General features: G+C 55.3%; 3 protein-coding genes across 5 annotated transcripts; all 3 read right to left on the bottom strand.

The window, feature by feature from the left end:
- Nucleotides 1–124: 124 nt before the first annotated feature.
- LOC105484392 (trafficking protein particle complex subunit 5) lies at nucleotides 125–2,144 on the bottom strand. Its single transcript, XM_071088151.1, has 2 exons — nucleotides 1,958–2,144; nucleotides 125–747 (listed from the first exon to the last, which is right to left on the bottom strand). Exon 2 carries the CDS (start codon nucleotides 724–726, stop codon nucleotides 160–162), a length of 567 nt encoding a protein of 188 aa, XP_070944252.1. The 5' UTR covers nucleotides 727–747; nucleotides 1,958–2,144; the 3' UTR covers nucleotides 125–159.
- Nucleotides 2,145–3,153: 1,009 nt separating this feature from the next.
- On the bottom strand, nucleotides 3,154–5,984 carry LOC105484397 (mast cell expressed membrane protein 1). Of its 3 annotated transcripts, none has more exons than XM_011745938.3 (7): nucleotides 5,844–5,984; nucleotides 5,274–5,363; nucleotides 4,732–4,869; nucleotides 4,572–4,622; nucleotides 4,368–4,481; nucleotides 3,991–4,050; nucleotides 3,154–3,876 (listed from the first exon to the last, which is right to left on the bottom strand). In XM_011745938.3, the coding sequence occupies exons 1-7, from the start codon at nucleotides 5,935–5,937 to the stop codon at nucleotides 3,860–3,862; spliced, it is 564 nt and encodes a 187-aa protein (XP_011744240.2). In that variant the 5' UTR covers nucleotides 5,938–5,984; the 3' UTR covers nucleotides 3,154–3,859. The 3 variants fall into 3 exon arrangements, with proteins under 3 accessions (XP_011744240.2, XP_070944251.1, XP_070944250.1); XM_071088150.1 differs by having other exon boundaries at nucleotides 4,368–4,460; nucleotides 5,247–5,363; nucleotides 5,844–5,983; XM_071088149.1 differs by having other exon boundaries at nucleotides 5,247–5,363; nucleotides 5,844–5,980.
- A 6,751-nt stretch (nucleotides 5,985–12,735) lies between these two features.
- On the bottom strand, nucleotides 12,736–14,139 carry LOC105487000 (resistin). The gene is made up of 4 exons (XM_071086230.1): nucleotides 14,046–14,139; nucleotides 13,721–13,848; nucleotides 13,267–13,344; nucleotides 12,736–12,977 (listed from the first exon to the last, which is right to left on the bottom strand). The coding sequence occupies exons 2-4, from the start codon at nucleotides 13,836–13,838 to the stop codon at nucleotides 12,847–12,849; spliced, it is 327 nt and encodes a 108-aa protein (XP_070942331.1). The 5' UTR covers nucleotides 13,839–13,848; nucleotides 14,046–14,139; the 3' UTR covers nucleotides 12,736–12,846.
- Between the last annotated feature and the right edge of the window lie 492 nt (nucleotides 14,140–14,631).

Genomic DNA, 14,631 nt, shown 5'->3' with positions numbered 1-14,631 from the left:
CATCACCCCCACTCTATTGTAAACACATTTGGACCTGGTCTCCCTCCCCAGCCTGGGGCAGGGCTGTGGCTCAAGATACTGAGTGGATCTGAGGCCCCCACACAAGACACAAGACACACTTGGGGAGGGGGCTCTCTGTATCCTTTATCTCTGGCAGGGTCAGCGGCCCTCCAGGGCCCGGTCTCGAGCGATGACCGCCTCCTCGAACTTGATCATGAGCGTGGTGCCCTTGTGCCAGTGCGCTGTGACCTTGGCAGGGAAGCCGCTGTGTGTGAGCACCGCCTCCACGATGCCCGCTGTGAAGCTGGCGCAGTTGAGCGTGCTGTTCTCCTTGGGCACGGAGATGTAGGTGTTGATGAGCGGCTCGCGCTCGATGATATAGAAGGTACGCGCGTCATCGTTGGCCTGCTCCAGCTTGTCCGCCTCCTTGCCGAAGAGCGCCTTCCACACTGCACCTTTGACGAAGAGCAACGCGCCCAGCACCTTGGTCTCACGCCGGGCACCCTTTTCGCGCGCCACCAGCGCATCCAGCACGCGCGCGCCCACCTGGCGGCCCAGCGCGGCCAGGCGCGCCTGCAGCTCCGCCACGGAGAAGACGCGGCTCTGGCAGTGCTGCACCAGCTCAGAGAACAGCAGTGCGAAGGCGCTCAGGCTCACCTCCGTGCGCGGCCGCGCCAGCGCGCGCTCCAGCAGCGCCGACTTCCCGCGCGTAAAGCGCGCCTCCATGCCGCCGCCGCCGCCGCCCTGCTGGGAGACCAAGAAGCGCGGGTGTCAGGGGCAACTGAGAAGGGGACCAGGCAGGGAGGAAAGGAAGGAGAACCACGAGGGGCCCTGGGACACCCTCGCCCCATGCCACCGTTGTGTGCTCCAGTGCCGACTTCCCACGTGCAAAGAGATGCGCGTAAAACACGCCTCGATTACATGTAACCAAGATAAATCAGGGAAGTGGGGAGGCTTACACCCTCGGCAGGCAGCAAGCCAGCAGGAGTAGGGACAAGGTGGAAGGAGAGACACGAAGGGGAACAGAAGAGGGCGCCGGAAACCACCCAACTCTAGGGCACGCAGACTGTTCAATTGCGAAAAGCGCCTTCCTGCCCGCTCCGCCACCTATGGGAGTAACTAGAAAACTAGTGTATGGGGGGAGGGGCGTCAGATCTAGGGCAGGGAGATGACAGAGATGAGTTACCAAGAGGGGATATGGGCAGTCGCCCCTGCCCCGTCATGCGCTCCAGCGCTGAGGACCCTCGGGAACTTTCCTGCCCGCCCCCTGCGGAAAGCCAGAGTAAAGGGGGTGGAGGGTGGCAGTGGGATAGGAGCGTGTCAAGACCAAAGGCCATGAGGGTTGGGGGCTTGAACAGGTGAGATCCGTGGGGCCAGGCAGGAGGAGCGGGGAACCCCCAACCCCAAGCCCTCAGGCAGCTCCGATGTGTCACGCAGGAACCCTTCGTCCTTTGAGACGCGGATGGGCCTGGATTCTGAAGGCTGGGAGGAGGGGCCCAGAGGTGTTGGGAGCCTCCCACCCCCCCCCCCCCCCCACCCCGTGCTCTCCAGAGAGGAAGCTGGATGCTGAGCAACAGTGGTCCTCCCATCAGCTGTCGGTACAGGGAGAGGGAGATGGGGTAGGCGGCTCCCGGAGAGAAATGGGGTGGGGGGCGGGCGCCGATACGGGTTCGGAGAGGCAGCTGAGAACATGCTGCCACCATGCATGGGGTGGTCTGTGGATGCTGAGCCGACCCCAACGAGGTCTGCGTGGGAGGTGGGAGAACTAGCTGGGAGGGGAGGGAGGTCCCAGGGGCTCCGGGTCGCCCCAGCCCCAGCATACAGATCCGTCCGTGGCGAGGGCCGTGGGCGCGCGGGATGAGAAGGGGATCGCTAAGACCCCACCACCGGGCTGCGATGCGGGCTGAAGTGAGCTGAACCGCCGCAGGGACAGGGCCCCGCGACTCTCGCTCCGTACCTCTACAATGGGGAGAAACCCACCCTCCTCGCAGCCTCCTGAAGGGGGCGGAAGCGAGCGGACCCGGGATCGCGGACGTCGAGACCCCAGCCCGGGACCCACAGGCCCGCGGGGAAGGGGTCGGGAGCGCACCAGGCCCGGCGCGGGCAAGGGGGGAAGGCAGGGTCTCACCAGGAACCGCAGCCTTCGGCTGGGCAGCGCTGCTTTACGACGCCGTAAAAGGCGCTGCGTGCGCAGGCGCGCGACGGGCCAGGCGTGTGGGCGGGGCGCGTGTGGCGGTGCCCGAGAGCGGCCGCACGGGGGCGCGCGAGTCCGTGGAGCCGGACCCCGGGACTTGGCCCGCGGCTGTGATCGCTGCTCTGCGCGTGGTCAGGGTCTCGCTAACTCTGGGTGGCCCACGCTGGAGGGGACGCTTGCAGGCCTAGTCACCTGCTCAGGGCACGCGTATAACAATGGGCCCATGTATACCCTCGCACGTGGACACACCTGTTCACGTTTCCGGACACTCCTATGCCCTTGGGGATGGGTTCAATCGTCTTAAGTGCATCCATGTGGCCGGGCTCGGTGGCTCCTGCCTGTAACCCCAGCATTTTTGGAGACGGAGGTGGGAGAATCACTTAGGGCCAGGAGTTTGAGACCAATCTGGCCAACATAGCGAGACCCCCACCTCTTTAAAAAAAAAAAATTAGCCAAGTGTGGTGGTGTGAACCTGTAATCCCAGCTACTCGGGAGGCTGACGCAGGAGGATCGCCTCAGCCCAGGAGGTCGAGGCTGCAATGAGTCATGATCGTACCACTGCCCTCCAGCATGGGTGACAGAGGAAGACCCTGTCTCAAAAAACAACAAAAAAAATAAGTGCATGCATGAGCGGTGGACATAGTACATTAGAGTCATGTACACTCATGGATGCATGCTCAGTGGCATAGATACACTCACGGGCACGATTACACACATGGGTACACGCTTGGGGTTTGTATATATCCGTGGGCCCAGGTACACTCAGGGAGATGTTGTACGCTCAGGGGCACCCACTTTGGGACACAGGGAATGAGTTACTTACAGACACACAGGTACTCACGCAGGGCACTCAGTCTCACCCACCCTTGTGCCCCGGGGTCATTGTCACGTGCAGACTCTCCCTCTCCCCAGGTCCCAAAGCCCCTCTAGTTGCCCCAATAACAGGTCCCATAGCGACGCTGTTTTCCCTTGACTTTATTTATCTTCATGAGTCACAAAATGTGAGTGCAGAGATAAATGACTGTCTGTGTGCATGTGCCCTGAGCACACAGGGTGACATAACTTGGCACAGTTATAATGACACAGCCGTTCACCCAGGCACAGTGACAGGGCACACACGGTGACACCCACATGTGCAGAGATACATCTCCCCCACCATGACATGTGTAGACACAAAACACGCCACAGTACACTCGGGTACGTTTACACAAACAGGGAGACAGGCCCGTGCAATGCATGTCACCAACACCCACACTCAGAGTGACACCTGGAGGTCCTCAGACACAGCCACCCACCGTGACATGCTGAGACTCACGTATGTCACGTGACACAGATGTGCACGCCACACTCACTGTGACTCTCAGTTCTATTCATTCATCACCTTTCTGGGGGATACACTGAAATGTCCACCCTTTGCAAAATGCACACACATGCACACACACACCGCACACACACACGCGCACACACACCATGCACACACACACACGCAGGTGTACACACACACGAGCAGCTCCGACACCCTCATTCACCATGACTCGAGGTTTTCTATATGTGGGACGAGGGGCAGGTTCACACTAGGCTGGAGGGGGGTCATTTCCTGTCTTCATTAGCAGATGCAGCCCCGTCTTCCAAGTTTTAGCTTTGGCTGCCACAATGTTCTCCCATTTATTGAGGTGGGGACTCTGGGGATGGGGAGAGACCCACAGTGAGGCAGATCCCGCCCCTGGGAGAGGAACTGGGGCTAAATCCAAAGCCCCACCCACTCTCCTCCACCTCCCCTCGGGGCGCCAACTTACGTGGCTTTGTCTGCAGCAACTCCAAGATTTTCTGTACCTTCATGTTAATGTTTCTTATGTCTGGGGGCGGGGAGGGTTGGGCGGGAACAGATACGTCAAGCTGCCGTGGAGCCTCAGACAAAGCCCCCACCTTCCTTGGAAGCCCCTCCCTGCCCCACACCCACCCTGGGGTACAGCAGAGCCCGTGGATTTGGGGTTCCCAGGAGCCTTTAAATACCTACAGAGCGACCCAGAGGGTAACACCCATTGCCCCTCCACAACTTGAGCTTTGGGAGGGTAGGACGCCGGCTATCTCCTTCCCTGAATTCCCTGCCCCCAGCTCAGTGCCAGGCATTGGTGACAAATTTCCCCCACAGAAGGCAAGACTACACAGGCACCTGCTAATTGCATCTCTAATTTCTCCACCTTGCTCCTGACCGTGGTGATGTTCCCCTGAACAGATTTCCAGACTTCTTTCTGTCTCTCTTCGCCTGCTTGCATGGAGTTTGAGACTGAGGGCATGAAACAGGGGTGTCTGTGCATCCATCCCTCTCCAGATCCCTACCATGACCCCGTGGGTCTCCCTCAGACCCTCTGCTCACCGTTCCAAAGCTCCGTTTTAAAGCCCAGCAGCTGCTTGGACATCTCAGCATCTGTTTAGGAGGGGCAGGAAAATCCTTGAAGCACCCAGGGAGAGAGAGAGAGAGGGACAAGGGAGAAAGTCTAGGGCCCCCCAGCACCCTCCTCCCAAGAAGTACTCACTCTTCATCATGATGAAGGCCGACAGAATGATGCAGAGGACAAAGGCCAGGGCCAGGAGGATGTACAGGCTCAGGATGGCTCTGTACAACCAGCGGGGGACCTGGGTGGAGTCTGAGGGTGGCCTGCCCTGGGCTGGGACTGGAGCAGAGAGGCGGCAAAGTGACCTTGAGGGGCCAGCACCACCACTCAAACCATCCTCACTGTCTCTAACACCATGGATACCTCGCTCCTCCCAAAACCATCAGCAGCTGTGGTCATGCAGCTTGCCGTCACTGTCAACAACACTGCCGCCAGCAGCCACCCTCAGCGGTCTAACACCGTCACCATCACAGACCCCCTCACCAGCATTCCCCAACATTGCCATCATCAACAGACCTCATTATCACATCAACAGCTGTCACCTCTTCCTTCCCCATTGCCTCCTCCCGTCCACGCAGCCTCGGGGGCCCTGCAGTTGCCTGCCCACCTGCCCCTTCCCAAAGTGATGGGATGTGAGCAGGTGAGTGTCTGCTCACCTTGACTCGTGGGTCGTGTCTGCTCACCTTGACTCGTGGGTCGTGAATGACCACCCTTCGCATGGTCCTGGTTTCTGAAGGCCAAGGTGATATTCTCATAGTCTGGGTCATGGGCACCTGTGTGGAGGGCAGTGGGAGGGTTTGGAGACCTGCTCAGAGCTCTGTGGTGTAGCGAGGGGACTCGGGATCTTGTTTTACCCAACCCTTTGCACTCGATAAATTGTAGGGGGTGAAAGATAAGGAGTGAGAAGCTAAAATCTGCTTTTTGGTTAAGCAGAGCGGGTGTGTGAGGGTTCGAATGATTACAGCACACATAAACACACACACACACACACACACACACCTTGGAAGGGAAGGAGCCCCCGGCCCCCACCTTTAACCCCTTACCTCTCCCATCTGAACCTCTCCTTCTTTTTTTATTTTTATTTTTTACACACAGCGTTTCCCTATGTTGCCCAGGCCAGTCTCCACCAACTAGGCTCACGCAATCCTCCCGCCTCAGCCTCCCAAAGTGCTGGGATTACAGACGTGAGCAACGGCCCCCGGCCCCCGCACCTCTCCTTCTTAACCCCTCCCTTCCACCTCAAGGCCCCTAACCTTGATTCTTGGCTGAGATCCCCCGTTTCTTGTCCTTGAAGGCTGGTGCTTGCATCTTGACTTCCTGGTGCTTGTAGATTTCCTCCACTTCCATGGTCCCCAGCCCACAAATTTGTCCATACACGTCCCCACCCACCGGAAGGTGTCAAGGCAGATGAGGAAATCTGGAGGTGGGGGGAGGGAAGAGAGGGAGCAGCCTCCTCTTTTCAGGGATCCACGACTCTCCCACCCTGGGGCACCCTCATCCTTGCCCTGATCAAGAGGGTCTTTGGAGCCTAGAAGTCTCAGGAAGAAAAACCTCTAGACCGGGAGATGGAATTTGACACTCGGAAATGTTACAGGAAGCTGTGTGTCTCTGTGTGTGTCTGTGTCTACCTGGATGGGCTTCACCCTCCTACTTCCTCTCTGTCTCAAAAGAGAAGCTGTGACACCTCAGTGTCCCCACTTTTCGGGTAAGAGCAACCAGGCTTGGAGACAGGACCCCTGGGTCCCCCCACACCTTCCTCCCCCAGCCTCAGCTCCACCCCTCAGCTCCACCCCCAAGAAGTTCTACTTCTACAAGTCCCCGTGGAGGAAAAGCACAGATGTGAGGCAACGGGACCTAACCACTGGAACACCACACCCACATCTGGGACTGAGGACAGACCCACATCCTTCCCTCCCTCCCAAAATCTCCTGCTTTTATACAACCCTGGAGGAGGCCGGGCACGGTGGCTCACGCCTGTAATCCCAGCACTTTGGGAGGCTGAGGTGGGTGGATCACCTGAGGTCAGGAGTTCGAATCCAGCCTGGCCAACATGGTGAAATCCCGTCTCTACTAAAAATACAAAAATTAGCTGGGTGTGATGGTGGACACCTGTAATCCCAGCTACTCAGGAGGCTGAGGCAGAAGAATCGCTTGAACCCAGGAGGCGGAGGCTGCAGTGAGCCGAGATCACACCATTGCACTCCAGCCTCGGTGACAAGAACGAAACTCTGTCTCAAAAAAAAAAATAAAAAACCTGGAAGAACAGTTTCCTTTGCACCTGGAAACTCCAGGTTTCTCATTCTCACCTATCCATCTGCTCATCTACCCAGATACTCTCTCTCTCTCTCTCTCTCTCTCTCTGTCTCACACACACACATACACAGGTCTGCACACGGACACACATCACAAAATCATTTGCGTATTATTTGCATTGTGATACTCAGAAAAATAGACACAGGCATGCGTTCACATGCCCATCTCAGCTCACTGCAACCTCCGCCTCCCAGGTTCAAGTCATTCTCCTGCCTCAGCCTCCCAAGTAGCTGGGATTACAGGCATGCACCACCACGCCCAGCTAATTTTGTATTTTCAGTAGAGACGGGGTTTCACCATGTTGGTCAGGCTGGTCTCGAACTCCTGACCTCACGTGATCCACCCGCCTCGGCCTCCCAAAGTGCTGGGATTACAGGTATAAGCCACCATGCCCGGTCTAATTTTTCTTATTTTTTGAAGAGATGAGGGTCTCACTATGTTGTCCAGGCTGGTCTTGATCTCCTGGGTTCAACTGATCCTCCAGCCTTGGTCTCCCAAAGTGCAGGGATTACAGGCATACATTTTTGTTTTTATTTTTTTCTGGCCAGGTGCGGTGGCTCATGCCTGTAATCTCAGCAGTTTGGGAGGTCGAGATGGGTGGATCACTTGAGGTCAGGAGTTCGAGACCAGCCTGGCCAACATGGTGAAACCCTGTCTCTACTAAAAATACAAAAACCAAAAAAAATTAGCTGGGTGTAGTGATGGGCACCTGTAATCCCAGCTGCTCGCGAGGCTGAGGCACGAGAGTCTCTTGCACCTGGGAGGCAGAGGTTGCAGTGAGCTGAGATCACGCCATTGCACTCCAGCCTGGGCAACAAAGGAAGACTCTGTCTAAAATAAATAAATAAAAATAAAAATTTCTAGCAGCCACATTAAAAGGCTAAAAAGAGTTCAACTAAAATAATGTCAATATTTGAAAAAAATGCTAATACTATTTTTATTAACATAATATACCCAAACTATGATCATTTCAGCATGTAGGTAATATTTTTAAATGATTAATGAGCTAATTTGCATTCCTTTTTTGGCATGAAGCCTTCGAAATCAAATGTGTATAGAGTGAGCACCTCAATTTAGACTAGCTACCTTTCGAGTGCTCAAGGTTGCTGATGGACGATGCTGGTCTTGAGAATTTTAGTTTTCTCCCTTTTAGGTTAAAAAAAAAATGGCTGGGGGCTGTGACTCACGCCTGTAATCCCAACACTTTGGGAGTCTGAGGCGGGTGGATCACCTAAGGTCAGGAGCTCGAGATCAGCCTGACCAATATGATGAAACCGCATCTCTACTAAAAATGCAAAAATTAACTGGGCGTGGTGGCAGATGCCTGTAATCCTAGTCGCTCGGGAGGCTGAGACAGGAGAATCACTTGAACCCGGGAGGTGGAGGTTGCAGTGAGCTGAGATCGCGCACTGCACTCCAGCCTGGGCAACAAGAGCAAAACTCCGTCTCAAAAAAAAAAAAAAGAAAGAAAGAAAGAAAAGAAAAAACAAGTATAAGACTCTCTGTCTTATGTGCAGAAAGTGATGATGCTTTGGTTTAAAATATGTGGTGAAATTTGAGACAACTTGAATGTTGAGATCTGGTGAGGAAAATTTTCTGTTTCCTATAGTATTGCCAAATCCTGTGTCTCCAAGAAAGATCAATTTAATAATGACTTCATGCCAGCTCCTCTATTTGATCTTAGAAAGAAGACAGTTACTGAGCTATAGGACCACCTTCTAATGGAGCAGACGGACCAATTGAATGTGGGCTCTGCCTTGATGAACAGGTGCAGGGGGTGCAGCCACAGCGTTGCACATTTCCTGGGCTTGGGTGGGGCTGAGACCCGATTCCAGGCTCTGGACTTCCTTTAAGAAAAAGGCCACGCTAAACCAGAGGCCCACAAGCAATCATGTCTTGTGAGAAACATCTGCGAAGCTGCCTGACCAGCACCTGTCCCTTTCATAGGGAATATTCTTAATTTTCTTTTAAGAAAGAAAATGTGTCCTAGGTCCAACCACCCATAAACTAGGGATTGGTTTACAGTGGACAAATGATCTAGACCCAGCCAATCAGACTCTAAGATTGGGCAGAGAGGTGGGCATTTGAGCAAGACCCAGCCAATGAAACTCTGGTCTGGGACTTTTATTGGTTTAACCAGCGGGAAGAAAGCTTTCTCTTTTTTTTCCAACGCTCACTAGGGCTACCACAATGGGAGGATGTAATGGGAGCTGTGACAGGAAAGAATCTACTTGAGAGTGAAGGCAGTGCTGAGAAAATGAGACCCTAGAGGAAGTCTGGGTCCTGGAGACATCATTTGAGACCTGGTTCCAAGCCATACCTGTTGTTCTAACCCTGGGTTTGTCAGTTACACAAACAAGAAACTTCCTTTTAGTTTTGCCCAAACTAGTTTGAAGTAGAGTCTGTCGTACTTGCAAGCAGAAGAATCTCGCCTTGGCTGGGCTCTGTGGCTCACGCCTGTAATACCAGCACTTTGGAAGGCCGAGGCAGGTGGATCACTTGAGGTCAGGAATTTGAGACCAGCCTGGCCAAAATGGCAAAATGCCCATGTCTACTAAAAATACAAAAATTAGCCAGGAGTGGTGGCGGGCGCCTGCAATCCCAACTACTCAGGAGGCTGAGGCAGGAGAATCACTTGAACCTGGAGGTGGAGGTTGCAGTGAGCTGAGATCATGCCACAGCACTCCAGCCTGGACAACAGAACGAGACTCCATCTCCAAAAGGAAGAAGGAGAAGGAGAAGGAGAAGAAGAGGAGGAACAGGAAGGAGGAGGAGGAGGGAGGAAGAGGATCACCTTGCCTACCGCAGGGGGTCTAGGCATTAGCTATTGAGGAAATGGAGGCTTTAATAGGGGGCTTGCCTGTCCACATCACCCGGGCAGGTATGACCTCCAAGTCTGCAGTCTGGGGCAGGAGAATGTCTATGATGTCTATGTTGGAATTGAGGAACCTGAAGAGATTCCTCTTAGGATCGAGATACAGGACTATTGGATGGGGATTGGAGACAAATAGTTCTGGGGACAACGGAGTATCCCCACCCCCAACACACACACAAAGCAGTGAGGGGCAGGGACACACACAAGGCACTAGACTCACCCTCTCTGGCCCTGACCACACTTCTGACTCAGTGGTCCCGCCCTACCCCCATGACCACAGTGGAGTCAGGAGAGAAGGTCTGGGAAGGGAATCCCTGGGCTGGAGTCTGGGTGGGCTCCCTGGCACCAGAAGTCGCTGTAATCTCTGCTCATGGCCATCAGCATCAGACAGGAGGCTGGACCATCACAGGGGGTGGGTGGCAGTAGGAGGAGACTCCAAAACATCCTGAAAACCAGAACCTCCCTCTACCATCTATTGTCCAGCTGTGACTTTTGAGTCTGGGGTCGCTTTCAAGACTAGGTGCTAGGAATTCTGAAGTCTGTGGTGGCAAATCAGGGACTGGATGGCAAGACTCCTGGGTCAGGCTTCCTGTAGAACTGGACCCTGAATCACCCGAATTTGTGCCCTCAGGGAGCTGGGGCAGGGGATGCTGGAGGTTTTGTCCTCTAGAACAGGGGTCCTCAACCACCAGGCATTGGGAACTGTGCCAAACAGCAGGAGGTGAGTGGTGGGCGAGCGAGAGTAGCTTCATCTGTATTTACAGCCGCTCCCCATCGCTCAGATTACCGCCTGAGCTCCACCTCCTGTCAGACCAGCAGCAGCATTAGATTCTCGTAGGAGCAAGAATCCCATTGCGAACTGCACATTTGAGGGATCTTTCTCACTCCTTATGAGAATCTAATGCTTGATGATCTGTCACTGTCTCCCATCACCCCCAGCCGGGACTGTCTAGCTGCAGGAGAACAAGCTCAGGGCTCCCACTGATTCTACTTTATGGTGAGTCGTAGAATTATTTCATTATGTATTACAATGTCATAATAATAAAAATAAAGTGAAAAATAAATGTCATGTGCTTGAATCATCCAGAAACCATCCATGCCCCCGTACCAATTGTCTTCCATGAAAATAGTCCCTGGTGCCAAAAAGGTCGGGGATCGCGGCTCTAGGACATCAGATACTTACCCAGGGTGCGGTGGGGACTTGAGTCAGAAACGCAAGCGTTTGCCTGGAGCATGTGTGTGTCTGTGTTCCTGCATCACCTCTGACCAGCTTGGTCAAATCTGCAATTCTCCGTGCATTGGCCGGGGTGCCTTTCTGTGTCCAAGAGTGTCTGTGGGCACATGGTTGTGTCTGTGGATGTGGGGTCTCCGCGTGGTCGTGGTAAGTGGGTTGTGTACTCTGTGTGTGCACGTGGCTGTGTATAGCTGTGTGTGCGTGTGCAGTATGTGCATGTTGGTGCTGTATCTAAGTGCACACGTGGCTACTGATCAACAGGCATTTACTGAACGTCTACTGTGTACCATGCTCTATTCTAAACCCTGGGGGGATGGATGCTGTGGCTCACGCCTAAAATCCCAGCACTTTGGGAGGCCGAGGTAGGCGGATCACCTGAGGTCAGGAGTTCGAGACCAGCCTGGCCAACATGGTGAAACCCACTCTCTACTAAAAATACAAAAATTAGCTGGGTGTGGTGGCAGGCATCTGTAATCCCAGCTACTTGGGAGGCTGAGGCAGGAAAATCGCTTGAACCCAGGAGGCAGAGGTTGCAGTGAGCTGAGATTGTGCCACTGCACTCCAGCCTGGGTGCCAGAGTGAGAAGACCCTGTCTCAAAAATAAAAATTAAAAAATAGGCCGGGCGCAGTGGCTCATGCCTGTAATCCCAGCACTTTGGGAGGCTGAGGCAGGTGAATTACTTGAGGCCAGGAGTTCAAGACCAACCTAGCCAGCATGGTAAAACTCCTTCTCTACAAAAAATACAAAAATTAGCCAGGCATGGTGGCGAGCACCTGTAGTCCCAGCTATTTGGGAGGCTGAGGCAGGAGAATTGCTTGAACTCAGGAGGCAGAGGTTGTGGTGAGCCGAGATCGCACCACTGCAATCCAGCCTGGGTGACAGAGCGAGACCCTGTCTCAAAAAGAAGGAAAGGAAAGGGAAGAGAAGGGGAGGGGAAGGGAGGGGAGGGGAGGGGAGGGAGAGGAGGAGGAGGAGGATGAGGAGGAGGAGGATGAGGAGGAGGAGGGGAGGGGAGGGGAGGGGAAGGGGAGGGGAGGGGAAGGGAAGGGAAGAAAGGAAACCCTGGGGAGATCTAGGAGCAGACAAGTCCCCTGCTCCGTGTTTTCATAATCTAGTGTGCAGGAGGGGGTAAGCACCCTGTGTGTCTCTGGTTGTAACTAACTACTCACAACCGCACTTGCCTGTGTGAAAACGTGAACTTGTGATGACATGTGACATCAGGTAACTCAACTTTGCCTGTGCCTTGGGGGTTCCTCCTTGCAGGTAGGAAGTGAGGGGTATATGTTCCAGCTCTGGGCTGAGACACGATTCAGGGGCCTACCCTGACCTGGGGCTCCTGGAGTCTTGGGGCCCTGGAGGGTCCCGTCCACTGCCCAGACGGACCCAGGTCCTAGATGAAGCCTCATTATGAGGACAGGGGGAAAATGACCCAGCCACTTCCTGGTGAGGTCGGAGACCCCAGAGTGAGCGTCAAGGTAGCCTCAAAGGTGAGAAGTCCCCTCTTGAAGGCGGCCATGAGCCTTGGGTGGGTGGGGACGTCACTAGAAGAAGCTCAGGCCCTATTTTCGGAGGAAGCAGTTGGAGACCCCATACGAGGAAGGGGAATGGGGCAGTAGAAAGTCGCGGTCTCCCCGTCCCCTCCAGCAGCTGCGCGCCCCACTCTTCTTGGAGACGGAGACACTAGATCAGTCCCTCCGGACTACTAAAGAAACCACGCAGGGCTCAGATCCGCTCCATCATCATCATCATCTCCAGGTTTATTTCCAGCTCCCCCACAACCCGTCCGCACCTGGAGCCGCCTCCGCCAGCGCTGTGCACGCGCTGCGCGCGACCTCAGGGCTGCAGACGACAGCAGCGCGCTCCGGTCCAGTCCATGCCCGCGCACTGGCAGTGACATGTGGTCTCGGCGCGCACATCCCACGAGCCACAGGCGGAGCCACAAGTGCAACTGGTGACGGCGAAGCCTGCAGCCCGGAACAGAGGAGCTTGGACTCTGAGCTGGGAGGCTGAGGGTGGGATGGGGGCGGGGCGGGTGGGGACGGGGACGGCTGGAGGCTCCAACCACGGAATGGGCACTGGAGGCAGGGAGTGGGGGTGGACACCAGTGTCCAGATGGTGGGCAGAGAAGGCTGGGAGTCAGGACGAGGATCCTAGCGGGGTAGAGGCTAGACATGGGGAACGTGGTGGGGAGGTGGCATTCCCAGGGGACTTGGAAAAGAGATGGGCGCCTGGACAACAGGCTTCTGCACTCACCTCGGGGGCAAGTAGCCAGGTCACCCCTGGAGGTGACGCTCTGGCACTCCAGGCCAATGCTCCTTATTGCCCTAAATACTGGGGGGCAGCAGGGAAGGAAAGAGGAGGGGCTGTGAGGCCAAACGGCCCCTCCCCCATCCTCCCGCTACATTCCTCCTGTTGGTCTGGAGCTAGATACCGGCATAGGAGCTCACTGGCTTCCAGGACTCTGTCTTGAGCTGGGTGTTTTGGAGTAAGGGAAGGTTTGGGGTGAGAGCGGAGATTGGGTTTGGAGCTGTGGATAGGGTGAGAACAGTCGGAGGGGTTAGGAGTGGAGTTGGGGTTGAATTTGTGATCTGGTTGGATGTGAGGATGAGATTTGGTGAGCGCTGGGGCTGGGTTGGAGTCAGGTCTGTGCCAGGGATCGGTGAGGTCTCTGAGACCCTTGGGGAGCTTGCCTCTGGGGGGTCCTCACCTAAGGAGCTGGCGCCCTCCTGAATCTTCTCATTGACGGCTTCTTCCATGGAGCACAGGGTCTGGCTAGACACCAGCAGCCCCAGGACAGGCAGGAGGAGGAGACAGAGAGCTTTCATCCTGCAGGCGCTGAAAGAGGGAACCAAGAGACCCACAGCTGGGTCAGCCCTGCCCACGTGGGGAGGATCCGGCCCCTGGAGGGTGTGGGATCTGGACCCCTGTCCCCGGACCCCTGTCCCCTACCGTGGGGTCAGGGATGGAGGCTCAGCTTTGACCCCAGCCTCCCCGCTGGTGCCATGGCAAGAGCAGGAGCAGCTGTCACTTACCCTCTGGGTGGACTCAGCTAACCAAATCTGGCACACGAATTCTTGCACCGCAGCTCTTTCTTTGAGGCCTCTGGGGGTGGGGCTTCCTGTCTTGGCTAATAAGTCCCGGGGCCCCCAACCCTCCGGTCCCACATCCGGGACCAAGAGGAAGCCCCTGAGCAGACCATAAGGGCTGGAGGAGGGAGGGAGCCTCCCCGCTTCCAATAGGGCCTCCCGCTTCATGTCCAGAGACTGGTCAGGAGGTGGTGCCCCAGGGATAATGCCAGGGGCTGTGGTCTGAGGAACAGCTAGAGAAGCAGAGCTTGGCATGCAAGGTGGCTGATGCAAGCATGACAAAAATAATGTCTCTTGCTGGGCATGGTGGGGACAAGCACTTGTATTCCCAGCTACTCAGGAGGCTGAGGTGAGAGAATCGCTTGAGCCCAGGAGTTCGAAGCTACAGTGAGCTATGATCACACCACTGCACTCCAGCCTGGGCAACAGAACAAGATCACTTCTCTAAAATAGGAATAATAATTATGTCCCTGGGTGAGAATGACATACCACATTCATACCCAAATGCCTATTAGCAGTAGAACTGGTAAAT

This window comes from Macaca nemestrina, chromosome 20 (assembly GCF_043159975.1).
Source record: "Macaca nemestrina isolate mMacNem1 chromosome 20, mMacNem.hap1, whole genome shotgun sequence".
NCBI lineage: Eukaryota > Metazoa > Chordata > Mammalia > Primates > Cercopithecidae > Macaca > Macaca nemestrina.
This window is presented reverse-complemented; position numbering and strand designations above follow the sequence as displayed.